This window comes from Myotis nattereri (genome assembly GCF_964212035.1).
Source record: "Myotis nattereri genome assembly, chromosome: 14".
Classification (NCBI taxonomy): domain Eukaryota; kingdom Metazoa; phylum Chordata; class Mammalia; order Chiroptera; family Vespertilionidae; genus Myotis; species Myotis nattereri.
In genome coordinates this window covers 32,180,131-32,207,883 of record NC_138089.1, presented here as the reverse complement: position 1 = coordinate 32,207,883, position 27,753 = coordinate 32,180,131, and the positions used below count along the sequence as shown (strand labels likewise).

General features: G+C 48.8%; 1 protein-coding gene across 1 annotated transcript; it reads right to left on the bottom strand.

Moving 5' to 3' along the window:
* Positions 1–4,271: 4,271 nt before the first annotated feature.
* Positions 4,272–23,709, bottom strand: NME9 (NME/NM23 family member 9). The gene is made up of 12 exons (XM_081105912.1): positions 23,618–23,709; positions 23,269–23,305; positions 18,685–18,742; positions 17,728–17,831; positions 15,525–15,596; positions 13,913–14,029; positions 12,720–12,795; positions 10,260–10,342; positions 9,872–9,964; positions 8,043–8,197; positions 6,389–6,525; positions 4,272–4,530 (listed from the first exon to the last, which is right to left on the bottom strand). The coding sequence occupies exons 2-12, from the start codon at positions 23,299–23,301 to the stop codon at positions 4,469–4,471; spliced, it is 990 nt and encodes a 329-aa protein (XP_080962038.1). The 5' UTR covers positions 23,302–23,305; positions 23,618–23,709; the 3' UTR covers positions 4,272–4,468.
* Positions 23,710–27,753: the final 4,044 nt, after the last annotated feature.

Sequence of the window (27,753 nt, the reverse complement as noted above, 5' to 3'; positions counted from 1 at the left end):
AAAAGAACAAAGAAAAGAAAAAAAAAAAAAGAAAAAAGGTTGGCTATAGTTGGCCTGAATAACAGGCACGATATATGGTGCTGTGCAAAATAGTAAGCTAGCATCTTACTGCCGTCAATATCAGCCTAATTCAATAAGCTCTCAGACTTCCAGGTCGGATGGACAGGGTGAAGGAGAGTGAGGGGACAGAGTCACCATAGGTTTTTTGAAACATCAAAGGGAAACATAACTACTGATAGTGGAAGCCCAGCCATAACTCTGGGCTGCCCTTGGCAGGAACTGGGCACAGAGCGCCTCCCAGCCGCCCTCAACCTGCCGTTGGTGCAGCAGTATCTGGCAGGATCTGAACCAGTCACAGAACCTTGTGCTCAAAACTAAAGTAGCTCCTCACTTCCTGGAAACAAAGTCTGGTCCCCTTGTGCTGCCTGAAGCAGCACACCTCGCTGTGAACCTCGAGAACGCTCCTCAGACCATCTGTGGAAAGAAGCCAAGAGCAGGATAGTGTGGGAAGCTGTTTTCTCTTAGCGACACTGCTATTGAGTGTCCTTTTGTAAAAGGAAATAGGCATGTTAGTGAGAGATGCAGCTAAGACCTTTTCCTGCAAGAAGCCAAAAACACTGAAGTTTGAGAGCACGAAAGGGACTCTCCCTGGGAGGACCAAAGAGGAATCCTTTCCACCTGCCGGGTCAGCTTTGAAGTGAACTCAACCGAGATTGCTCTTGACTGAAGGTAGAACCAGCCTTCCTCTCCCTTTGTTAAAAGACGGTCAAAGGCACTGTGGCCAGGAAGGGAGCCTGCGGCCAGAAGCTTGCCGTGGGCACATGCCACACGGGGTCCCGAGCCCACCAGCCACTCCTGATGAGGTCGCGCACATCGCGGGCACCTGCCACCAACCTGTCCCTTCCTTGGAAGATTCAAATATGTTTGATTGCTGATGAATGTTTTTAAATGTATTTAACGCAATTTTTCCTGTTCTCAACCTGACCACACGCGATTCAAACACAGAGATTTCCAAGTTGTTACTTTCTCAGAACGTCATTGATTTAAAAATCTGTCCCAACAGGCACTTGGGTTTTGTGCAGCTGTCAGTGTGCTAATGTGAGGACATCCTTGCTTGGCACTTGTAACACAAAACAGTATGGAGTTGGTATTTAAAAGTACCAGGTAAATACACAGAAACCAATAACGAATTGCTGAGACAATCTTGAACCCAGATAGCATTAGGAAGCTAACGGCCCAATGAAATAACACGTTCACACTTAACCTCTGTGGATAAATCTTGCCTGTGGCTATAAACAGATGATCAAAGAAAAAGTGCTTTACTATAATTAACTTTTCTGATTTCAATGAAGGAAATGTATTTATTAAAACAAAGCTGTTTGCTGCTCTACACAGGTGCAGTGTTCTGTCAGCAAGAGGTGGGAGGAATGGGATGTGATCTTGTATCTTCACCCAAGTTCTTAACTAAGCTTCTCGCTCTCTCTAATACTGCATTCTGTTTCTCCTTTTGTGCCCTGATTGTAACCCAAAACTTATGAACTAGAAAAGAATGTCCAGTTTAATGAGTTGCATTTTTTTCCCTTGAGCACTTTATGTGGAACAATACGTGTTCTCCTGGTAGTGTTTGAATGATATGATTTTAACACATGCTAATAAAAGCCAAGAAAGATCATGGCAACTTCTATAAAGGAGTCTGTTTTCCAAACGTCTGGAACGCTAGGAAACATTAGAAGATAGTATGTACTGGCTTCTGCAACCTGTGATTCTTGGTGAATGTGAAACCAGGAAGTGACTTCACATTTCATAGGGGGTGGCTGGTGCCGGAGGGTCACTGTAGCTTCCAGGGGCCTCTGCAGCAGTCTGGGGGCCCCTCTTCTCCTGGCCTCCTGAAGGCCAGCAGACCCTTTACAGGTGGCCACTGCCAGCCACCAGGATGCCCCCAATGTTGTGTCGCCCTCCGTCCTCTCCTCTTCCCCTTAGTATGCCACCTGGACTTGGGCCCAAAGCCTGGCAGATGACCAGCTGCACAGTACATGAGCCGCCGCTGTCCCTCTGCAGGGACCCACAGGACCGCCACTGCCCTCTGTTCCTGTCCCACCTCCAGAATGTAGAGAAGCACCTCCAATCTCTTGGTCTCACTAGAAACAGGAAGAAAGCCAAGGACACCTGCCCCAGAGCGTGAGGGGAAGATGGGGAGGTGATTGGCAGGGGAGGGAATTCCCCTGTCGTAGAGGAAACTTGGAACTGAGGCCTGAGAGAGGAGTCGAATGGGAGACTGACCCCAGATCCTGATGGAGAGTCGACGGAGCGATCCCAGCTCGTTGCCACCTGGTGCTGCCCCAGCCCTGCTCCTTTCCACTGACTCTCTGATTGCTGGGCAAAGAGGCACATGTCGGTTCCCAGCATGAGGGGAGTTTTGATCCATGACCTAACTTCAGAGGAAGCTGAGGGGCACCCCAATCCCAAGGGCCAGATGGGGCCCACTTGAGCCACCTGCCTTTGCCCCTCTGTCAGCAGCCCCGGCTCCTGACCTCGTCTGCCAGGCACTCGGCCCTCTTGCTGAGAGGAGCCTCCCTGTCTCCATGGGGCTGGGCTGCCTCCACCCTGTCAGGGACTCCCACCCCAGATAGCAGCCGTCCTGCAGCCCCAGGTTTTCTTCTGTCGGAGGGAGCCAGGCCGGGCTCTGCCAAGGAATTCTGCCTGCAGAGTGGGCTGACATTTTAGCCAAGCTCTGGACCCTTCTCCCCTCCATCTCCTACCACCTCCATCCCTCTGCCATGAACCTTGTGGATTCTGAGAAAAAGGCCCTACTGTGTAAAGGAAGGAAGAGTGTGTCAACACTCCTCCCACTCCGGCCCTGTCACCTAGGGCCCCCGTTTCTCCCCGACCCTGCCACTCCCAGCCACTTCCTGGGAAGGCTTAAGATGGTCATAGACGCCAACACATCCTCTGCCACCCAGGCTCCGTCCTCGCCTACTCTTCTCTCTCCCCTGCTTCATTTCTCGTCTCTCACCTCTCCGGTGATGGAAGATCCTTGGCTTCCCAGCTTCTGGGGAGATCAGACAGCTGCCAGCTGGGTGTACTCCTAAGCAGCTCATTCAGAGCCATACAGCATCCGTGGTGTGGAAAACCAGGCCCAGGGCTCTGGCGATTCTCCAAGGCATTTGCCAGCTCTCACGTGGGCACAGAGCAATTGAATCCCCCTCTTGAGCCCACTCCCAAAGGGAAGAGCACATCCCCACGATGGGCGGTCTGCAACAGTGGGTTCAACTTTCCCGACGTGCCCTGTCAGGGAGGGCTCCGTTGTTCCCCACAGGGGCCTGTGCAGATGCTGCTGAGCACAGCGGACAGCGTGCTTCCATCGTGAGGTGGCTCAGGTCTCCACTTTCATGCAGCTCGGCTCAGCCTTCTGCCTCCAGTGCCAGCACATGCGCCCTGTGCCCGAGGCTGCAGAAGGCAATGCCCGTGAAGAGCAGTCTTGTGGGGGCGAACTGCCCGTTTAAAGAACTTCAAGTCAGAGAAGCAAAGTTCTCTGGAGAAAATGAGCAAGTGAGAAGGAAATCGCTGACATTGGCCTCATGATGCAGAAGAACACGGCCTTTTGCTCACTGAGCGGAAAGGTGATGCCTGGGCTTAATGAACTTAAAGCAAACCAAAGAGCGAACCGGTAAGAGTGGCTGTGCATGTTAATATTCATGGGGTAATAACAGTTCTTACTGAAAACCCGTTTCCCTCGAGGGCACAACCATGGAGGGAGGGCAAAGTCGGGCAATTCCGTGAAAGCTGGAGGCCACCGGCTCCACGAGGAGCTCTCGGGTTTTAAAATTAGGCTTTAGCCAGAATCTAACCCCAAAACGTGGGGGAAGGGACCATCAGGAAAATAGATGAACCTGGCTCCAATGGAACCCCCAGCATTGCTTCAGGAGCACCCCATTTACTGAGGACCCGGGGGCAGGCCTGCGGCATCCCCGGACTGCCCGTGTGGCGTGGACAGGCCGCATGGGGGCTGAAGGCCGGGCTTCCCCTGTCTGCCTCCAGGCCCATCGGCCTGGCAGTGTCAAATCCAATCCTGTTGCACGGCTTTCAGGTTCCTAGTTACCCAGTTAAGCTCTGAAATTGTTTAAGCCATAAAGTAGATTTATTCCAGTGTTTATCGGGGAGACACTGTCCTGTGTAACTAACTCCGTTTCCCCCAAGACAACACAGCAGAGTACAACTAATGTCCACTTATTTTGTAAAATTCCAGAAACAGCCACAAAAGAAAAGTATATGTGCTATATACTGTTTAATAAAAGACAGGAAACTATTTTATTATTCATGAAAGAGAGCTAAACTAAAAGAAATCGGTGCTCAAAAGAGTTAAGATCCGATTCTAGAGCTTTCCTTATGCGCAGCAGATGGGAACGCACTGGCCTTTCACTTGCTGGCCACGCCCTGGGTCCCGTGCTGCGGAGGCTGCACGTCCATCTCAGTGCACGTCCTCAGGGAAGGGAAGCACCTCGGTGGGGCCCACCACTCCTTCCTCGCGGTCTGTGGGACGACAGATGCTCTGTAGGATTCCTGAAACAGCCCCGTCCCAGTCCTCTGTCCCACACACCGTCCACAAAGAAACACAGGAAAAGGGGACCTAGCTACATCACAGACAATAAAGTGAGGGGTCAGGCGGGAAGGGACGGCAAAGAGAGGTCCTGATCTGTGTGTCGGGGACCAGGAATTAAAGAAGTAGGAGAATGAGTAACATTGGTTGAGCGCTTACTATGTGTCAGGCACCAGGCTAAGAACCTGGCACCCATGGTCTCCTTTCGCCTTCACAACAGCCCTATGAGGAAGACCCTACTGCAGAGGTATTATTATGGGGCTAAAATGGGTCTGTCATTATCTCCATTTCACAGATGGGGAAACTGAGGACCAAAAAGGTAAATCATTTTCCAGAGGCTATTCAGCTGGTAAATAGTGGAGCCAGGATTCAAACCCTGGGTTACCTGTCTTCAGTGACATTGACCCTTGCCCCTTAGCAGAAAAAGTGCTGGGTAAGTGGGAAGCACACTCTGCTCCTGACAGCTAGAAAAGCAGGACACATCAAGCAAACGGAGGAACATTAGCATCCTGTGAGGCTGTGCACTTTTTCCCGGGCTGTGATCTGGCCTCAGCCCTTCTGGAATTCTCCCCTGTACCCATGATCACCTGAGACCCTAAAGTCAGCCTCATGATCTCCCAACACTCCCCCCAATGGCCCCGATGAGTATTCCCAGCCAGTTCGCTCTCCTTATACTTCAGTCTTGGACCTCAGGGACACCTGCTTGTTTCCAGTTGCCCCTCCAGAAAGGATGACCCTGTCCCATGACCTGGGGACGTAAGGAAATGCACCGGGGGCTCTGAGGGCAGGTGCCAGAGGAATGCTGGCCCTCACAGTGCCCCCAGAGCACCTCCCGCGGGGCATGGCTTTGAGGAATGGCAACTCACACTCGGGTGTGTGAACTCGGTACTTGCCAGGATTTCTCACCTCCCCAGAATCCATGGCACACTCAGCTTGCCCTCAGCTGGCAGGGGCAAGGATTCAACGGGGCCTATCCTACCTTACTTTGCCCTCAGAACACCTATTCTTACTTGGCTGCATTCAGATCTTGAAAAAATGAGGAGCATAGCAAACATTTAGGTAAATATATTACACATTTGGGCACACACGGGTTATCACCATTTCAGATCTGCATGGGGCCTCCTCCCAAGAATCCCTTCCCCACCACCTCACATCCTTTGCTTTTCCCAGGACATTCACCCTCTGGTCCCTTCAGGCTCAAACTAGAACCGCAGACCTCGGCAGCAGGAGCAGGGCCAGGCCTGGCTCTCCACGCGTGGAATGGGGTAAGTCCCGTGCGCTCCGGACGTCTTAGGTGTTTCTCACCCATATTTGGAGGTGATGACCCAGTATGCTTTTCCCAAAGTGTGGGGGCTGAGGGATACGAGGGTGACAGAGGGCCCTTCTGTGCAACCCTCAGCTCAGCGACCTCACCAAGGGCCTAGCATGGGGCCTGCAGAGAACAGGGGAAGTGAGGGGATGACATCTGGCCACTCACTGGCTTGGATGTAGGCTTCCAGAAAGTTCTACTTTCCCAGTGGTTTCCACAGGAAAATGCAAAGAAACTTGGCAATGAAAATATGGCTCCACAGTAAGAATGCCGCAAAAAAAAAATGTAATACGCTTTAACAGCCGCTGTTACTCTGAAAATCCAAGCAGATGGGGACTGCCACTGCAGCTGTGTAATGGCTCCTGTCTGAGCAGCCTTATCAGATTGGAGCCTTGGTTACCACATGGTTATCATCCCCCCCCCGCCCGCCCCCATATATTCACTAAAGATGGATAGAGACCAAACCTGCCTGGATGACTTACCCAGAGCGGCTTCCGGGACGTGGTCTGCAAACGTAAAGCTGGGGAAGAGCAGAGCCAGCTCTCGGCGGGCGTCCTCCGCGTCCCGGCTCCCGTGGACCGCGTTAAAGGGCACTTCCGTCCCGTACTGAGCGCGGAGACTGGGAGCATTGGCAACATGGACAAGACACCGTTGTTTCATTTGAAAGAGAAATGTTTTGCTCTCTGGCAACGTGGTCGCCAGCTACCAATGGGCACCCTGCACTTCTGCGAAATGGCTTTCTCTCGGCTGGAAATGCCAAGAACAGCAGCCAGGGTGACAGGAGCTGACATCTGTCCCGCCCGCCAGGGCAGCATTCTGGGCACGCTGCCTGGTGCTTCTCAAACGTGCTCTCGTTTCACTGGTGCCACAGCCCTGGGAGGGAACGGTGTGAGTCGTGGTGGAAGCCCAGGGGCGGCCGTTTTACTGATATCATAACCAGGGGCTGGCGCCTGCCAAGGGCTTCAGATAGGTCTCCAGAATCAACCCCCAGTACCCCCATCAGTTAATGCTAATATTGCTAGGACTTCCTGTGTGTCAAGCACTGTGCTTCATACATACAGGGTGTCCCCCAAAAATGTGTACATACTTTAACAGCTGGCAGCTCCGTTTTGAAAGTGAAATGCATTTTAATAAACACTGCCTTTAAAATTATTCGAAGTGTGTGTTACATTTTTGAGGGACACCCTATATATATGCTCACTTAATCCTCACATCAACATCTGAGGCAGGTCCCATTATAGCACCCATTTTTCAGATGAGGGAATCAAGGCAGAGATTAAAGCATGGCCCAGGGTCACACAGTAAGAGGAAGAAGAGAGATTCTGAAATTTGTCTCTTAACCATGGTACTCTCTAGCCCCCTTGATAGTTGCTCAGATCCCCATTTTACAGATGAGAGAACTGAGACCCTGAGAAGGGACATGCCTGAGTACATGGTAACCGAAGATCTGAGCACTGGGCTGTCTTTCGCTAGCCCAGGCTGCCTCATATATGAATGTCCCTGGCCCCTACAGCTACAAGGTGCAACCTCAGTTACTTAGCCTCTTGCTCATTTCTTTCCTGTTGGCTGGGCCTCTCACAGCTTCAAAGGAAAGAAAGATGTGGTGGATTTGGCATTGGTGGTGTCAGACTAGAAACACACAGGGGCAAGGAGCAGACCAAGGACAATATGCAGAACAGCGTGCTCACGCTCAGGGCACCCAGGGAGGGGAGTAGGCATTGAGGGGCTTGAGTGCAGTGCATATTCCTAGACCCCACCCAGGCTCTGACTTGGCTGGCCTGGCAGGAGGGGGCGGGGGGGACCTGGGACCTGTGTTTCCTGGGTGAGTGTGGCAGGTGGTCCTGAGACCACCCTTTGGGACCTTCTGGCTACAGAGAGAACAGTGAGGCCTGGGTCCAGCAGCAGCCTTCAGAATTGGGCAACGGAGGCAGCAAGGAGGCATTCGGTGAAGGGCAGGGACTGGATCAGAGGGTGAGGATGTCAGGGTCTCCCCCAAAATTACAACAAAGGGGGATCGTGGCCATCAGAGAGCCCTCTGTGTTACCCACGATTCGGGGCTGAGCATCAGGCAGGGCTCTCTGCTTCCCCAGATGCAGGTTCTGAGATGGATGTAGGGACCCCAGCTAGTGACATCACCTGTCAGGCTGCTCCCTCCTGGCCACGTGCGGGTCACAGGGTCCCATGAGGGCTCGCCAGGCGGTGGCAACGTCCTCGGTGTCCTCAGTCCTGGTGAGGATCAGGAGGTGGCTCGGCCCACTGCACATGTGATGTACCAGCTTCTCAAATGCCTCCTGGAACAGGGAGGGGAAATGGGCCGAGGGTCAACAGGGCCTGTCCCACCCACAGGATGGGCGGGGTCAGTGAGCAGCCTTGCCGCCAGCCAGCAGGCCCCTGAAGGGCCCTTGGGAGGGGTGGTGGTGATGCCCCCCCCATACCCAGAGGAACCAGGTGTAAGCTAAAGGCAGGAAGAGGAGACTCTGGGTTGATTCATTTGGGGTTGAACATCTATTATAATAAAAGCATAATATGCTAATTAGACCAGACAGCCAAATGACCTTCCGGACGACCTTCCAGAGAAAGCCACAGTGGCGGGAGCCGAGGCAGAGGCGGTTAGGGATGATGAGGCAGGCAGGCGAGCAGTTAGGGGCAATCAGGCAGGCAGGCAGAGTGGTTAGGGGCGATGAGGCAGGCAGGCAGGCAGAGTGATTAGGGGTGATGAGGCAGGCAGGCGAGTGGTTAGGGGCAATCAGACAGGCAGGCAGAGTAGTTAGGGGTGATAAGGCAGGCAGGCAGGTGAGTGGTTAGGAGCCAGTGGTCCCGGATTGTGAGTGTGTGCAGGCCGGGCTGAGGGACCCCCCCTCCTCCCCAGTGCACAAATTCTATGCACCGAGCCTCTAGTGAGAGTATAAGAAACTAGAGGACTGGTGCATGAAACTCATGCACTGGGGAGGGGGTGGGGCGTCCTTCAGCCTGGCCTGCACCCTCTCACAGTCCAGGAGCCCTCAGGGGATGTCCGACTGATGGCTTAGACCCACTGAGAGAAGCGGGCCTAAGCCATCAGTTGAACATTCTAGGCGCTGCTGCAGAGGTGGGACACACTTCTGGCTAAGTGGTGCTCCCGCTGTGGGAGAGCACTGACCACCAGGGGGCAGCTCCTGTGTTGAGTGTCTTCCCCCTGGTGGTCAGTGTGTGTCATAGCAACTGGTCATTCTGCCGTTCTGTCGATTTGCATATTCGGGTTTTATTATATAGGATTAGGTAGGGGCATTTTAAAAAATCACATATATGAAAATCCTGTGGATGCTGGGTAACCAAGGGTGGGGTGTAGTTGAGACTTTTTTTGTTTCTTTGTTTTTGGGAGGTAGTACTTTAGAATCCTTTCTCTTCCTTCAAGTAACAGCTCTCTGGTTTTCCTTCCTGAACAGCCCTTCCCCCATCATTTGGCCCTAGTCTGGCTGACAACCGTAATGTCTATCCACACCCCCATACCCCCCATGCACACACACCTCAACGAGAGCGAGGGCTGTGACCAAGTTAGGCCGCCAGCTCCTCCGCCAAGTCCATGAGCCAAGCAGATGCAAAGGGAGGTGGCTGAACCCAAGTCCAACGGCAGCACCTCAGCCCCCGAAGTGACTGTCCCTGAGGTTCCGCTCCTGAATTTCCCTACAACTGTCTTGGTTCTTCTCCCCAACACCTTCTCATTCAACTCTTCCTTCAGTTCCCAGAGTTAGGGAGTATCATTTCAATCAATCCCTTATTTTGTTACTTCAGGTAGAGTCCAAATCTCTTCCTGCAGCCAAAGCACCTTCACCGATGCAGCATCATGACCAAACCAATTCACAGCCGCCTCCTGCTATATTCTTGCTTTTCCTAATTCTCTATTTTCTCCCAAACTAGTAACCTGTGATCATACTCGAAAGAGAAGAGACGGGAGTGGGTTGGACAAGGGGAGCAGACGAGCTGACCTCTCCAGCTCTGTGTTGGTAGAAGAGTCGCATTTCTGCCTCCGTCATGGTCCTCTCTTCACTCATTATAATGTCAAACCCAGCTTCCTGGATCTGCAGAATATACACACACATTCTGAAAGGGTAAATGCAGCCCAAATTCCCATCTAAATGAGTTGAAAAGTAGAAGATAATAGAAAAGGCAACATTAAAAACAGTGGAAATCCTCATCTTTATCATATCTTTCCTGCTTAGATTTTTAATTTTAATTTACATAAATGGAATTTTGGTTAAAGCTCCTTAAAAGCGTTCTCTCCCTACTAGGAAGGACACTGCTCCACGATGCCCACCCCTGTTTCCACCAGAGGAAACCCGAGGACAGCCTGTGGGGTGCGTGTTGTCCCTCTACCTTCATGATAATCTCATCAGTCTTCCCATGGCCGACTGCATCTGGTTTAATGATCGCCAAGGTACAGGTCTTCTCTGATGAAGCTGTAATAAGCCAAGGGTGGTGCTGTCAGGTGCTGGGCTCATCCATCTTGGAGGCTCTCAGGAGGCCACCTGCAGGGACCACACAGCCTCTGCACACAGCTCCCAGGGGTCCCTCGCCTGGCCTCTGGCTGCGCCCCTGCAGACCTGGAATCTAGTGGGAGCACAGGTCTGGCTCCAGACCTCAACCTCAACCTCAACCTGGCTGCAGGGGACGGAGACATGCTAGGGACACAGACCTGAGAGGGAGGGAGGGAGCGGGGGGATGAAGGGGGAAGGAGCAAGGGAGATGTGGGAGGAGATCAAAGACTACCAAGGAACAGAAACCCAGAAACAGCTGAGAGAGGAGGCCTGCAGGAGGAGGAGGGGGGAGCCGTGGCAGAAGCAACGCAGGCCTGGCTACTCGTTTTCCTGTCACACTCTCATGATTCCTGGCTCTGACTGCTGACTGCTTGTTCTCCTCTCACTCTGCGGGCTCCTTTGCCAATGATTCTTTTTTACTCCCCTGGCACATGGCCAAGGAGGGCTGCCCTGGGCCCTGAGTCCACGTGACCCTTCAGCGCCAGCGCACATGGCCAAGCTACAGCTCTCCAGGCTTCTCGGCCTCAGTTCAGTTTCCCCGGAGAGAAGCCCAAATTGGCCAGCGTGTTGTTTGCAGCTCAGGCACCAGTCATAGCTCACCGGCGCGTCTACTGACTGGCTGCCCTTCGGTCAGTGTCCATGGGTCCAATCAGCCGTGACGCTGAGGGAGATGCCACATAACCACAGTCCACTGCTCAGGCCGCCGGCGCTGCAGGGAGCCCGGTGTCCAGTCATGAGTCTGTCCTGTTGTACTCCTGTTTGTATGAACGGGGTCTTGGGGACCAACCTCTGCTCTCCACAGACTCTGTGTCCTCCTAGCCGCTTCTGTCAACTTTTACATCATTTGTGTTGCAATGAGACTTCAGATACGAAAAATCTCAAAAGAAGTGTACTGCAAGGCGTGAATTATTTGAAGCAACATCTCTACTCATTTCCCTGTGAATTCCACTTACAACATCCTATGAGCGCTATGAGCACTTAGACCTTAAGGGGCTCTTACATACATGTGCTTGTACATTGACCAGTGAGTGAGGTCAGCTCAGACGTACACGGTGAGAAGAGAATTGGCCAGAGCAGGGGCCTGGAGAACTCCAGCTTGAAAAGGGAGTGAAAGAAAAGACGCCAGTGAAGGGGAGGCTGAGGAGAGGCCGGACACGTTGGGGGACACCGAGAAAGGCCGTGACCAAGAGAAGCCAAGAGAGAAGAGGGTTGGAGAAGGAAGACATTGCGAACGTCCGCGTCTGTAGGAAGATGCCATAGGACGTGACTGGGAACGGTCCCTTGGATTTGGCATGAAGAAGGTCAGTGGTGCCCTGGGAGGAGCAGGTCAGGGGGAGCGGGCGGCAGCCACAGGTCGGGTGGCCCCCGGAGTGTGGACAAAGTTCCGGAAGCTCAGAGTGGGGGAGGGGAAGGCCAGGGCAAGGACTGGGTTTTGCATTGTTTTCTAGGCGGAGAGATTGGATTTGAAGGAAAATAAGGGGGAGGGGACTCACAGGAGATAATCCAAAAAGGAGGCAACAAATGTGTCCTACAGAAGTCAAATGGACGATTTTTCTTTTCACACTGGAACCGTCTTGCCCTCCTAAACTGGGCCTCTCCTTGTTAGAACCCAACTCAAACATCCTCATTGCCCACACACCAATACACAGCCTTTCTGCTTCGTGCAATCATCAAATCTTCCTTCTCTTTCCAGCCCTGTCCCCGAACTTAGGCCTGGCTGCCTCTGGTGTCTCAGTGGCCTTCCTCCTCCCCGGCCGCAGCCTGGCTGACGTGGGCTTCCCCCCACACTGTCAGGAGGCTCGGGAAGGCCTGCCGGGCAGGGCCATGTAGAACCCTGAGCTGTGGGAGAGCAAGGGCAGAGGGTGCAGGGCTGTGGGGAGAGAAGGTGTTCAGCTGACTTTCTGATACGTCAGAAAAAAAGGTGAGAGAAAAAAAAGAAAGAAACTGGAGCTCTTTAGCTGAGATAAGGACTAAGGAAACATCAGCATTGTTACTTTACAATATTAGTGTCGATATCCTCCACTTTATTCCAGGGAGCTTTTCCTGACGCCCAGAAGTCGCCGTGAAAGTCACACTTGCTCTATTTGAACATGATCAGAAAGCCGTGAGAAGTGCCCAAAATGCTATTAAAGGACAGAAAGGAGATATGAAATGATGCTGGAGGGCAGGTGGCCAGAGGCAAAACGTTTTACAAGTGGCTCAGGTGGCTCGATAAACTGACTACTCGTATATTTTTTTAAAACACATCAAGTCGGAGTCTGCTTGGCCTTTTGGCCTTGCTGGTTGGCTGGGCACTCACCCACGTCCGCGTCTTCGCCACCGTCCTTTTCATGGGAAAAGCGTTCCTCCTCCTCAGAGAGAGCCTCATCTTTGATCTGATACAAATTGGTCATTAATTAAATTAATTAATGAGGTCATTAATTAATTAAAATGACCACAAAAACCCGCAGAAACCCCCAAAATAAAGGTTCAAAATACAGAGCAACAAAAGGGCCAAGATGATCCATCTTGGAAACGAGGAGAGCCTTGCTAGCAGCTGTGCGACGGTGCGGGGAGGGGGTGCTGAGTGTTTGGAGACAAGGAAATCCGTGCTGAACTTAAGGCTCACTGTCGGCCTGTTTCCACAAGCACCCAGTACACATACAGAGCTGGCAATGGAAGAACTGAAAGGCGAGTAAATATGAAGCAATTGCCCACACAGTGCAGGGGAGCAGTACAGAGAGCGCACCAGCATTTGGGAACGCCTTTCTTGGGGGGAAGTTGCCAGTTTCCTGGGGGGGAGAGTATGATTTGATACCTGTCCATTCTATAAAAACAGGACTTTGCCCTTTGGAATCGAATGTGAGAACTGGAACAATGAACGCTGACCACGAAGGCCCCTTTGGCAGGTGCTCAGAGCTCCAGGATGTGTCCCTCTCTCTGCCGCAGGTGTGTCGTTCTTCGGAGGCAGCCAGTTATTTATGAAAAACTCAGCCCGTGTCATCGTGGAAATAGTATCTCAGAACCACAGGCTGTTTCTCATGGTCCTGACAGAGGTTAATTTCTAAAGTGAAGACGCGAGCCCTCTGGGATCACAAGTAAGACTTCCAGGAATCGAGGTGAGGGCAGCAGGTCACCAGGAGAGATCTCGCCCTGGGGCTGGGCTCCGCCTGCCCACTCCTCAATTCCATCCCTTTATTTTCATTTCTGACTTCATTGTCAGGGATCCAGAAACCCTGTGATGAGTAGCAGGAGGGGAGGAAGGGAAGTGGATAAAGAAAGTTGAAGCGTTCTGGGTGAAGGGCAGCTTTTTAAAAGAAGGCTCCAGAAGGAAGATTTCAAAATGCATGTGTCAGCGGGGCCTAGTGCTCTCCCTGCACTCTCAGCGGGGACTCAGGTGGGCATTTAATGAAGCTTCCAGCTGACAGGCCCAGGAAAATTAGTGGGAAGGGGAGGGAATGGCAGGTCTGGAGCACGCCCTGAGCTTGCTGCTTACAGGAGTGGCCGCCTTACCACCTTCCGTTCTCTGCCTTCAGCCAGCACCTTCCTCTCGGCCTCCAGCTGGTCCAGGATGGTTTTCTGCAGCAGTGGGGCGTTTGCTCCTCTAACCACAGCCACCAGTTTCCCTCCCTGCAACAGGACAGATGTGCTGCTCAAGCCACAGGAAACCCAGATGCTAATCTCTTCAAGAACCAGTGGGAGTGTCCAAGCACTTTGTTTAGGAGTGTGCCCAAGGTCAAGGTCATGGTCAAGGCCGATCGGCCCCAGGCCCACAGCCTCCATCTACTTCTTTGCCTTGTACTCCAGGCCCCTCCTTTCAGAACTTCCTTCAGGGCCATGGGGAGTCGGCTAAGGGAGGGACAGGATGTGAGTTGCCTATACCTGGCTCATGCCCTCAACATGTATCTATCTATTAAGCATTTACCTGTCAAGCACCAAGACCCAGGCAAAGGCTATGAACACTAAACACGAAAAGACACAGTTGTGCCCTCAGTGAGTGGGGAGCCGAGTGGGGGCAGAAAGGTGATCATCAAACAAACAATTACAATAGAACGAGGTCATTCTAAAGCAAATAGGTCATTGCTTTAATGGGGGGTGTACAGGATGCTTGGAATTCCAGGCAAGACTCTATTCCCAACTCCATCTGGGAGGTCAGGTGGTGTTTGGGGTGAACCTGGGTTTCTTGCTTTCACTTATTCAGCAGCGTGTGGCTGGGGAGCACGCTCCTCTTAGCTCCTTCCCACGTCTCCCTCCCGCCCCACCCATGTTCCATCATATGACTTCAGTCTCCCGACTAAAACTCTAGGTGCAAATGTTTTATCACAAGCTCCCGATCTGTAATACTTGCAGTGCTGAGGGGCCCAAACGTTTCCAAACTAAACCCTGACCTGGCTATCAGGAGGCCTGGGGGGACGGGGGGTGGGGAGAGCCCTCAGTTTCCCAGTATAAGGAGGGGGCTGGACTGGGTCAGGAAGAAGATGTCATTCAGTTGCTTTCAGTGCCTGTCAGGAGACCTAACCCTAGAGAGCCAGGAGTGACAGTGGGCCCTAGGAGTATGAGCATGGATGTCATACCAAAGACATCCCAGTTACCTTCAAATCACTGCACCGCTTGTCTGTCCTCAATAGTCCCTCTCGTTTCTGACTTTCCGTAAACGACCTTCACGTTTTATGATACATAAAGGTGCATGCAGAGCTCGTCCACCCATGAAGGGGTACTGGGTGTGCTGTAAGCTCCCCTCCATGGAGCAGAGCACAGGAAGCTGAAACGCTGCTCTGAGAGTGGAACCTCAGTCAGGAGTGTCCACCAGCCAGAAGCAGCATATCAGTGACTCCTGTTCTTCCCCTGCACGGCCCTGCCGAAGCTGCCTCCGCTCAGGTGACAACCCCACCGGCCAGTGAGCAGGGCCCCGGCCGCCAGCCAGTTGGGGCCTGCATCACCAGGACTTCAGGACATCGTCTTCTGCCAAAATGATAAAGGCAGTCAAGGAGCAACCACATCACGGGTTTGGATCAGTGTGACCCCTTGGTGACTCCCAGTGAGAATTAATGCCTGTGAGACTCACCCACCTGAACCCCAAAGATCTGCAACCATCAGATAGTCCTGGTTCTGAAAACGTACTTACTGCATAGAACAGGAAGGTGGGCTCGCACCTCCCGCGGTATTTTTCGAGGACGTCAAGACAGTCTGCCTCCGCCTAAAGAAAACAAGCTGCCAGCAGGTCCCTGGGCACAGCAGGTACAGGGGCATGATGGCAGGGACTGCACAGGACAACCCACATGCACACTGCACTCCACACACCACACACACCACCTATCACACACACACCACCTATCACACACACACCACCTATCACACACACACTACCTGTCACACACACACCACCTATCACACACACCACCTATCACACACACACCACCTGTCACACACACACCACCTATCACACACACCACCTATCACACACACACCACCTGTCACACACACACCACCTATCACACACTCACACACCACATATCACACACACACACCACCTATCACACACACACCACCTGTCACACACACACCACCTGTCACACACACACCAGCTATCACACACTCACACACCACATATCACACACACACACCACCTGTCACACACACACCACCTATCACACACACACCACCTGTCACACACGCACCACCTATCACACACTCACACACCACATATCACACACACACACCACCTATCACACACACACCATCTAACACATATCACATATCACACACACCACCTATCACACACTCACACACCACCTATCACACACACACCACCTATCACACACACACACACCACATATCACACACACACACCACCTATCACATACACACCACCTATCACACACACACCACCTATCACACACACACCACCTATCACACACACACCATCTATCACACACTCACACACCACATATCACACACACACACCACCTATCACACACACACCACATATCACACACACACACCACCTAACACATACCACATATCACACACACACCACATATCACACACACACCACATATCACACACACACACCACCTATCACACACACACCACCTATCACACACACACCACCTATCACACACACACCATCTATCACACACTCACACACCACATATCACACACACACCACCTATCACACACACACACCACCTATCACACACACACACCACCTAACACATACCACATATCACACACACCACCTATCACACACTCACACACCACCTATCACACACACACCACCTATCACACACTCACACACCACATATCACACACACCACATATCACACACACACACCACCTATCACACACACACACCACCTATCACACACACACACCACCTATCACACACACACCATCTAACACATACCACATATCACACACACCATCTATCATACACACACCACCTATCACACACACACCACCTATCACATACCACACACCACACACACATTGCATGCACTCACTGCACACACGCACACCACACATCCACACACCGTGACTGCCCGCCCCAGGTGAAGCCCTGACTTGCTTTCATGCTTCTATTGTTTTTTCATCAGAATCATAACAACTGTCCTGTCAACACGTTGGCAAAAGTTGTTGGCAGTGTACTTTTTTGAGGAATAGAACGAGAGGAAAAATGGTTTCCCCTGCTCCCCACCGGCTACTCCTCCAGCACCAGGAAGCTCACTAAGTCCTGCTGCTGCCCGACTGGCAGCCTCAGGGGCAGAAGGGCCTCCCAATGCCCTTGTGTCTGGGAAACCTGCCCGCGGACGTTCCTCCCCACGCCCTGCAGTAGCGTCCACACGGACTCCCAGAGCGGGAGGAGCCAAAGTCCTTGAAGCCAAACTTGTGGCGAGATTAGCGTGAAGCCCATCTTCTGTGTTCAGTCTTTGAACCGCAAACCCACGGAGTGTCTCTTGCACACGTCTCCGGAATTTATTCCCATTTCCATACACTAATCCAGTAAATGTTTACTCAGAGTCCCCCTTGAGGAGCAGAGGATAGAGATCCTGAAACCCTGAGCTCTGAAGGGGAAGCTCCAGAGCCCACGGCGTCTGTGAGCTAAGAGGGAGTGGCAGGCATTCTGTCCCTGCGGCCAGAGTGACGGTCAGTGAGGGGCTGAGGGAGGATTTCATCCCCAGAGAAACTGCGAGGCAGCATGACGAATAAAAACCCACAGTGGATGCCTTTTCAGTGCTCTGAAAAGGGAGCTCGCACTTCCTGTTGCTGTGTTGAAATGTTGCCTTTTCTTACAATGTTGAGCGACAGCCCCGCTGAGAGGATCTTACCAATGCAAAGTGCAGAAGGTCCAGGCCAACCTCGATCCTCATCTTCTGGAAGAGGCTCACCACGGGCTTGCAGGGGCCACACCAGCCTTGATAGACATCGACCACTGCGCGGCACCGGGAAAGAAGCAGGGGGGCTCAGTGAGCCCCAGCGTCCAGCATGTCAGGCCAAGTTTACACCTGCACATGCTACCTCCCTCAGATGGATGTCGTTTGCAGGGACATTAATGGTTACAGGATTTATTATCCCGTCAGAGTATAAGGGAGCATGGAAACACAGCTATCCCTCATTCTCAGCAGCTCTTTGTTCTGAATTCTAAACACAGTGAAGTAGTGTAGGGTGGGAAATCATTTACTTACCATGATCCCTTTACCGTAAGGAATTTGCAGGCTACGTGCAGACCTAGCCCAGAATGGCCCTCAATAAATATTTGAATGGACTGAAACCATCTATTCTAAAAGGAAGAAGCCACTATAGGTGACCTGTCAGCATACAATCAATTCTTAGCTTCTTTGATAATAAACAGAGCTTTGACCTTTTCCCCTGATGAATTACAAGTGACTTGCTTTGGGTAAAGGAGAGTTTTGTTCACTTTAGAAAGTCAACACTGTTCTCCTGGAAAGTGACTCTGCTAGAGACCCGGGTGGAAACTTGGATACCGTGGTCTTCTTCGGTCCCCGTCTGTGCTGTGCGCCAGGGGTGGGTGTGAGGGAACCTCTCCTCTGCCTGCACCTGACCAGGAGGCCTGCTACCGGATAGTACTGACGAATTTCCTGAACAGAACTCACCAGCAGATAGATGGTCAAGCCAAATCTATATGTACAAAGAAATCACCTGTTCTTCATTCATGAAACTCAAGGTTACAGGAAAATGGTGATCATTGCAGCTTTTTTCTTCTTGGTAAATCTGTCATGTAGCCATTTTTAAAAGGATGGACCTCAACAATTATCTTAAATTACCAGTTAGTCCTTTGGAACTGAGCATTTCCTCCCAAAGCTCCTGGGTGCTGATGTTGACCTAACATCAAAGAAGAACAAATATTGTATTACTGAGGGCACAAATGGGGAGACACTGATATATTTGCTACAGATCCCCCCCAGTCCCCCTCATTCCTGTAGCTTTATAACAAGTCTTGGAATCAGGCGATGTGAGGCCTCCATATTGTCTTTTTCAAGATTGTATTGACTATTCTAGGTCCTTTGCATTTCTACAGACATTTTAGAGCCAGCCTGGCAATTTCTGCAAAAACTCCTGTCAAGATTTTAATTGAGATTGCATTGATTCTGTGGATCAATTTAGGAAATAATTGAAGTATTAACAACTTTTGAGTCTTCCAGGCCATGAATGTGCTGTTTCTCATCATTTATTAAATCTTCCTTAATTTTCTCCACATCAGAAATTGACAGAGAGTTTATGGCCACTTCCCCACATTTTCTATTATCTACAAAGTATTCTGGATTATATCAAATATTAAATACAAGGGGAAATACATATCATCCCTCTTCATAAATAGTATACATTTTTGTATGTTTTTATTTTGAAACAATTTCAAACTTACAGGAAATTTGCAAGTACAATATAAAGGAATTTTTCTTCTTGAATTACTTGAAAGTAAATTACTAATCTAATAGCCCATTATTCCTACATAACCACAATACAACCCTCAAAATAAAAAATAAATACATATATTATTATTATGTAACTCTTGGACTCTATTCAAATTTTACTGATCCTCCCAATAAAGTCATAATAGCAAAAGCTCTAGTCAGAATCATGTGCCAGGAGTCTCTTTAGTCTCCTTCAGTCTGGAAAAGTTCTTTAGTCTCTGATTTTCATGACCTGACACTTTTAAATTCTGCATACTGGTTATTTTGTAGACCATTCCTCAGTTTGAGTGTGTTTGGTGTTTCCTCCTGATTACAGTCAGGCTGTGCATCTTTGGATTGGTGGAGCTGGTTGGATTGGTTGGAATTGGTGGAGCTGGTTGGATTGGTTGGAATTGGTGGAGCTGGTTGGAATTGGTTGGATTGGTGGAGCTGGTTGGATTGGTTGGAATTGATGGAGCTGGTTGGAATTGGTTGGAATTGGTGGAGCTGGTTGGATTGGTTGGAATTGGTGGAGCTGGTTGGAATTGGTTGGAATTGGTGGAGCTGGTTGGATTGGTTGGAATTGGTGGAGCTGGTTGGATTGGTTGGAATTGGTTGGATTGGTTGGAATTGGTTGGAGATGATTGGATTGGTTGGAGTTGTTGGAATTAGTTGGATTGGTTGGAATTAGTCAGATTGGTTGGTATTAGTTGGATTGGTTGGAATTGGTTAGAACTGATTGGAACTGGTTGGAGATGGTTGGATTGGTTGGAGTTGGTTGGAATTGGTTGGAGTGTCAGAGAAGCAGAAGAATGTTCCTCCCATGGCAACTTATCAGGTGGCATACAATTTCCATCTCCCTCATTTCTGCTGATGTTTACTTGGATCACTTGTTAAGGTGGTCTGTCAGGCCCCTCCACTGTGAAATTATTCTCTTTTCCCTTTGTAATTAGTAAGCTTTTTTTTTTTTTTTTTTTCCGTAGGGAGCTCGTTTGAAACCATATAAATTAAAAGACCATGACAATTACTACTTATTCTTAATACAGGTATGCTAAGGTCTTTGTCCCTTTAAAAGGGCTCAAAACCTAGTATCTGCAAATACTCTATTAAAGCTCCATCTTTCTGAAAGACAACATGTTTTCATACTTTTTTGTTTTGATTTTTTTTTTAAACAGAAGTCTTCTTGATGCCTAACATGAGAGAAGAACGTTGGACTGATGTCATGCTGGGCCCACAGCCATAGTCCTGAGGGAAGTGACAGAAGGGTTCTGAGGAGCCCCACGCCACCCCCACCCTCTCTCACAACAGTGGCTTTCAGAGGCTCCGCTGTCAGTGGCAACTGTCCATGGAGCACACCTGTGACGGTGTGAGCCACACCTGCCGTGCCGCCAGGGCCCTTTGGACAATTGAAGGAGCAGAACAGTGTGGGGAACATGCAGACTCCAGTAGGGAACCAATGGGGAGTGTGTGGCACCCTTTGGCTCCACTGTCTCTGGATGTCCTGTTATTTCTGTTTCTATTTAGAAGGAACCCTAAATAGTCTTAGCCAGAGAGGGAACAGGGTTCCTGGGTTGGCAGATCTAGACACATGAAAAGATAATCATATGAGACAAAAATCTTAGAGCCATCACAAACAGCATTCAGACTAGCCTGGAAGTGTCTAAAGAAGTTTTATGGTGGTTTTTTGTTTTTGTTTTTGTTTTTTAAAAATATATTTTTATTGATTTCTGAGAAGAAGGGAGAGGGAGAGAGAGATAAAAACATCAACGATGAGAGAGAATCATTGATCAGCTGCCTCCTGCACACCCACACTGAGGATCGAGCCTACAATCTGGGCATGTGCCCGCAACCAGAATCAAACCTGGGACACTTGAGTCCATAGGCCGAAACTCTATCCACTGAGCCAAACTGGCTAGAACTATGTAAAGAAATTTTGTCACAACCATTCTCTCTTCAGGTTATGGATTTTCCCTCTCGTTTACATAAAGGATATAGAGGCACAGAGAAACTGAGAAAATCATTTTTGCAGCATAAGTGCTAGGGCCAGGGGCTTAGAATTTATTTACAGACAGAACATGCGCAGCTGGCAAGATTCATGACTCTAGACCAGCCATGGGCAAACTACGGCCCGCGGGCCGGATCCGGCCCGTTTGAAATGAATAAAACCAAAAAAAAAAAAAAAAAAGAAAAGAAAAGACCGTACCCTTTTATGTAATAATGTTTACTTTGAATTTATATTAGTTCATACAAACACTCCATGCATGCTTTTGTTCCGGCCTGCCGGTCCAGTTTAAGAACCCATTGTGGCCCTCGAGTCAAAAAGTTTGCCCACCCCTGCTCTAGACTGCTAGAACATAAAGGCTGGAAGGCCATAAGGGATAACTCCCCTAATACCCCTCTTCTACAGATAGGCAGTTATGTGGTTTGTCCAAAATCTCAGAGTTATGTGGTTTGTCCAAAATCTCTTGAGTCTAAGACTCAAGAACTATATAAACTTTTCAGGCTTCTGGCCCTCGCCGGTTTGGCTCAATGGATAGAGCGAAGGCCTGCGGACTGAAGGATCCTGGGTTTGAATCCCCGTCAAGGGTACGTATCTTGTTTGTAGGCTCAATCCCCAGCCCTGATTCCCAGCCCTGGTTGGGGCACCTGCAGGAGGCCACCAGTCAATGTGTCTCTCTCACATCGGTGTTTCTCTCATTCTACCTCTCCCCCTTCCACTCTTTTCAAAAATTCAGTGGAAAAAATATCCTCCGGGATTAACAAAACAAACCAAAGCCTTTTCAGGCTTCCAGTCTAAAGCTCCTCCCTCCCCCACCCCCCATGCACTACCCTTAGACTGACAATGCTTTCTCCCTTAAAAAAAAAAAAAATCACTAAGCTTTCGAAATTCACATGTGAAGTGTGGGTGCCACAGAGAACAATGAAAGTGAAGTTATGTGTCTCAAGATCCTGCCTTTCTACTCTCCAAGGGGTGCCTGTGGCCTGAACATTTATCCTGATGGGCGGAGCTGACTCAGACATTTTAAAGTTTGCCTTAAATTGTACCCATATTACAGATCATCCAGATGGTCTCCTATGACAAAGCACTCCCCTGGACTCCACAGCCCATGCCTGCATGTTTACCACAGCCTAGAATCCCCCGCGACTTATTGTCCAGGGCCAGGAAGAAACAGCAGGCTCGGCTTATGGATTCACTTATCTTAGGCGCAAATGAAGTGAAGCACTTTCTAAGACAAATGCACGCACACAGCACGTAAAATATCAAAACGTACTTGTTGAGTAAGCAACTGATTGAATAGATCAGTCGTGGGACAACTGGGTCTCCAGAGAGCACACAGTTACAAACTCAAAAGCATCTATATCATAGCCTCGCAGCAGGTTGCAATTCTATTTCAACAATAAATAGGTCACATCAAATTATATTGATCAGCCGAAACCGGTTTGGCTCAGTGGATAGAGCGTCGGCCTGCGGACTGAAGGGTTCCGGGTTCGACTCCGGTCAAGGGCATGTACATGGGTTGCGGGCATATCCCCAGTAGGAGATGTGCAGGAGGCAGCTGATCGATGTTTCTCTCTCATCGATGTTTCTAACTCTCTATCTCTCTCCCTTCCTCTCTGTAAAAAATAATATATATATATTTTTTAAAAATTATATTGATCAATATTTCTTGGTTGTTTAGTTTCATTTTAAAAACTATAAAAGTGTTATCGAGTGTCAAGGCGGTATAGCACTGTAAGCAAGCATAAGAGCTTAAACCCAATGTTATACTTGTTTGTATTTAAAAGTGCACAAAAAATTGCCATCACTACGAGACCGAGATCTATACCCAGGTTTGGGAACTGCCTGTCAAATACCGCTGGCAAAGAGGATCACTTGTGTACTGCTCTTCCCGGCCACAGCACCCTCATCCTCCAACCCCAACCAAGTGCTGGAAGTCAGGGCCCCTTGAGGCTTACCTGCAGGGCGATTTCCTTCTTCTTGCTGCCCATGGCTCTGCAAAGACAGAAGCCCTGTTACGCTCTCTTCCCGGCACAGCCGCAGCGCACGCAGATCAGCGAGCCTACCTTAGACCGTCCCGCCCCCACCCCGCACCCGTCTAAGGTGAACATAAACAGCAGCAAATAAGCGCACTGATGCAAATGAACACCCCACAGTGGAAGCGGATCCTGCAGCCCGCGGGGGTCATGGCTTGCAGGGCTGGGGTGCAGGCATTTACTGCGAAGCCCACAGAGGAGCACCAGGCGATGGCATCTGAGCAGCTAAAGAATTCAGGTGAAAACGTCCACAGAATCCTGTTTTTCCTACTGGTAAGTGTATTCCTGGGGAACTGAACCACCGCGAATGATCTTCAACAGGTACACAGCCTTCAACGTGCAGCAAGAGTTTACAAGCCAGTCGTCAGTGACTCAGCCACGGTCGTCATGGCAACACAGACCAACACCAAGTTAGCCAGGCAATAAACATGCCGCATGTAAGCCACGCCCACTCCGGACCCAGCAGAAGGGCCGGTGGGCTCCCTGCCGTCAGAATTGGACGAAAGAAACACTCTCATTGGCTGAGGTGTTTGTCAGTTTCTGGGGGGTTTGGACCCACCCAGCAGAGACCCTGCGCCTCGGTATTATATTACACAGTTGCGTCCGGAATCCCTGCATCTCTCCTGCCCCGCCAGGGCTGGTCTGCAACTTTTTTCCTTTTTCTTTTACCGTTGCTTAATGCATGCCAGACATTAAGGGTGACTTCAGTTTTTATGGGGTTCCCTTTAAGACAGAGAATACAAAATTACAAATTCAAAATTAGGTATAAAAGTAAACTGAAACAAATAGAAAGCAGTTACAAACATGGTGCAAAATAGTCTATACAAATTAAATGACAGAGATTGTCAGTGGATAAAAACTATTCCTAACTGTGTGCTGTGAGAAATCCACTTTAAATATAGAGACGCAGATCGGTTGAAAGTAAAGAGGTGGAGAAAGCTATGCCATGATAGCACTAATCAAAAGAATGCTGGAATAGCTAAATGACTGCAGGCAAGGCAGAAAATGTATCAGGGATAAAGAGAAGGCATTACATTATATTAAAGGGGTCAGTTCTCCAAGAAGACATGACAATACTTAACAGAGCATCAAAATACATGGAATAAAACCTGATAGAACAGCAAGGAGAGGTAGATAAACCCGCTATTATAGTTGAAGACTTCACACCACTATTTTAGTGATGAATAGATCCAGCAGGCAGATAATGAGCAAGGATATAGTTGAATTGAATAACAGCATCAATACATTTGATCGAATTCACATTTAAGCGATACTTCATTCAACAACAGCCTAGTACAGATTCTTCTCAAGTCACATGGAACATTCACCAAGTCAGACCACAATGTAGGCCATAAAACATACCTTCCCAGATTTAAAAGAATAAAAATAATACAGAGTGTGTTCTCAGACTGCAATAGAATTAAACTAGAAATCAACAATAGCTGATGAAAGAAACTGAAAATACTTAAAGAATCAATATTGTTAAGATGTCAATTCCTCCCATTGTGATTATAGATTAAACATAATTTCAGTCAAAATCTCAGCAAGCTCTTTTGTGGAAATCAACAAATGGCTTCTAGAGTTTATATGAAAAGGTAAGAGATGCAGAATAGCCAACACGATACTGAGGAAGGATAACAAAATTGGAAAACTCACTCTACTGGACTTCAAGACTTGCTTTAAAGCTACAATAAGCAAAGCAGCATGATGTTAGTGAAAGAATCGATACATGGATCAATGGAACAGAATAGAGAGTCCAGAAACAGGCCTATACCAATGTAGTTAACTCATCTTTGACAAAGGGACAAAGAAAAGTCAACCCAGAAAGGAAAGTCTTTTTAAAAATGGTGCTGGAGCCCAGCTGGTGCGGCTCATGTGACTTCAACCCATGAACCAAGAGATCACAGTTCAATTCCAGGTCAGGGCACATGCCCAGGTTGTGAGCTCAACCCCCAGTAGGGGGCATGCAGGAGGCAGCCGATCTATGATTCTCATCATTGATGTTTCTATCTCTCCTTCTCCCTTCCTATCTCTGAAATCAATACAAAACATATTTTTAAATGATGCTGGAATAATTAGACATCCTTTTGCAAAAGAAAAATGAATCTGGATCTTTTGGGCAAAGCTATCCAATCTTTTCACAAAAATTAACTAAAAATGGATCATAGACATAAGTGTAAAATGCCAAAATATAAAAGTTCTAGGGAAAAACATAGGAGAAAATCTAGGTGGTCCTTGGATTTGGCAATGCCTTTTTAGAGACAACACCAAAAGCATGATCCATGAAAGAAAAAACAACTGTAAGTTGGACTTTATTAAAATAGAAAAACTCATGATCTGCAAAAGACTTAAGAGAATGAAAAGACAAGCCACAGCCTGGGAGCAAATATTTGTAAAGCACATATCTGATAAAGGACTTCTATCCAAAATATACAAAACTCGACAGTAAGAAAACAAACAACCCAATTTAAAAATGGTCAAAAGATCAGAACACATACTTCACCAAAGAAGATATACAGACATAAAGCAAACAAATGAAAAAGATGCTCAACCTCATTTGTCATTAGGGAATTACATAATGGGATACTGCTACACACCTGTTAGAATGTCTGCTATCTCAAACTGACAATGTTAAATGCTGTTGAAGCACAGAGCAGCCCTGGCCAGGTAGCTCAGTTGGTTAGAGCATTGTCCTGACATGCCAAGGTTGTGGGTTCCATCCCTGGTCAGGGTACATACAAGAGTCAACCAATAAGTGCATCAATGGGTGGAGCAACAAATCAAAGTATGTCTCTCTCTCTCTCTCTCTCTCTCTCTCTCTCAAGTCAATAAATAAAATTTTTAAAAAGATACAGAGCAGCAGACATTATTTATTGTTGGTGGGAATGTAAAACGATACAGCCGCTTTGGAAGACAGTTGGGCAGTTTCTTACAAAGCAAAACATAGTCTTACCATATGTTCCGGCAGTCATGGCCCTACATCTTAACCCAGCTGATCTGAAAACTTATGGGTACACAAAAATCTCCGTGTAAATGTTTAGAGAAGCTCTATTCGTAATCGCCAAAAATTGGAAGTAATCAAGATGTCCTTCAATGAGTAATCCAACGGTGGCACATCCATACAAAGATCTCTGGGACTCAGCATTGCAAACTGGGTCTGCTAGCTGCAAGTGGTGTTTGTTGCCACAAGGTGGTGGTTACTCAAGCTTTGAATGGTTTATAAAATTCAAACCAGAAACTAAATTCCTGCAAGCACACTGAAGGCTGGAAACTTTTTATTCTTTTTGAAAGGGTTAGATTTCTTGCCACATGATCTCTACTATAAAATGTAGCCACATCTTTGCCGGACTAAACCACAGAAACAAATTTAGGGGAGCCACGTGTCCCCAATTCACACCTGTTGTCCTGTGTACTTATTAATAGTGATCCTTTTGCCGAAACCGGTTTGGCTCAGTGGATGGAGCGTCGGCCTGCGGACTGAAGGGTCCCAGGTTCAATTCCGGTCAAGGGCATGTTCCTGGGTTGCGGGCACATCCCCAGTAGGAGATGTGCAGGAGGCGGCTGATGGATGTTTCTCTCTCATCGATGTTTCTAACTATCTCTCTCCCTTCCTCTCTGTAAAAAATCAATAAAATATATTTTAAAAAATAGTAATTCTTTTTACTTTCAAAAGTGTAGAGTTTAGACAATACAGAACCTCTTCAAATTTCCCCAAATGGATCACCTTAGGTCACCCCAGCTTTTTATATCTCGATTTAATGAAATTTCCACCTTTTACATATTTTATGATATGGGTCAGTGATTAGATAGCTTTGCCCTAGCTGGTTTGGCTCAGTGGATAGAGCATAGTCCTGCGGACTGAAAGGTCCTGGGTTCAATTCCACTTAAGTCCACATGCCTGGTTGCAGGCTCAGTCCCCAGTGTGGAGTGTGCAGGAGGCAGCCAATCAACGTTGGTATTTCTCTCTCTCTCCCTCTCCCTTCCTCTTTGAAATCAATAAAAAAATATATATTTAAGAAAACACACACACACACACACACACACACAGCCAGACCGGGTTGGCTCAGTGGATGGAGCGTCGGCCTGCGGACTGAGGGGTCCCAGGTTCAATTCCGATCAGGGGCATGTGCCTTGGTTGTGGGCACATCCCCAGTGGGGGATGTGCAGGAGGCTGCTGGTCAATGTTTCTCTCTCATCGATGTTTCTGACTCTCTATCCCTCTCCCTTCCTCTCTGTAAAAAATCAATAAAATATATTTAAAAAAAAAAAAAACACACACACACACACACACACAAAACAAAGACATCGCTTTAATTAGACCTGCCCTAAGAGAAGTCCTTTTTTTGGTTAGTTTTGCTTTGTTTAATGCAGAAAGTTCTAACGTTAAGGGTTACTACACCATTTCAG

Bases quoted from the DNA above. Each gene is read 5' to 3' on its own strand.
- NME9 (XM_081105912.1), bottom strand. From the start codon at position 23,301: ATGGGCAGCAAGAAGAAGGAAATCGCCCTGCAG. The intron at 18,743-23,268 runs GTAAGCCTCAAG...CTTTGATGTTAG, and splicing joins AGAAGGAAATCGCCCTGCAG to GTCAACATCAGCACCCAGGA. The intron at 4,531-6,388 runs GTAAGTCATCCA...GTCGTCCCACAG, and splicing joins CGTCCCGGAAGCCGCTCTGG to ACCGCGAGGAAGGAGTGGTG.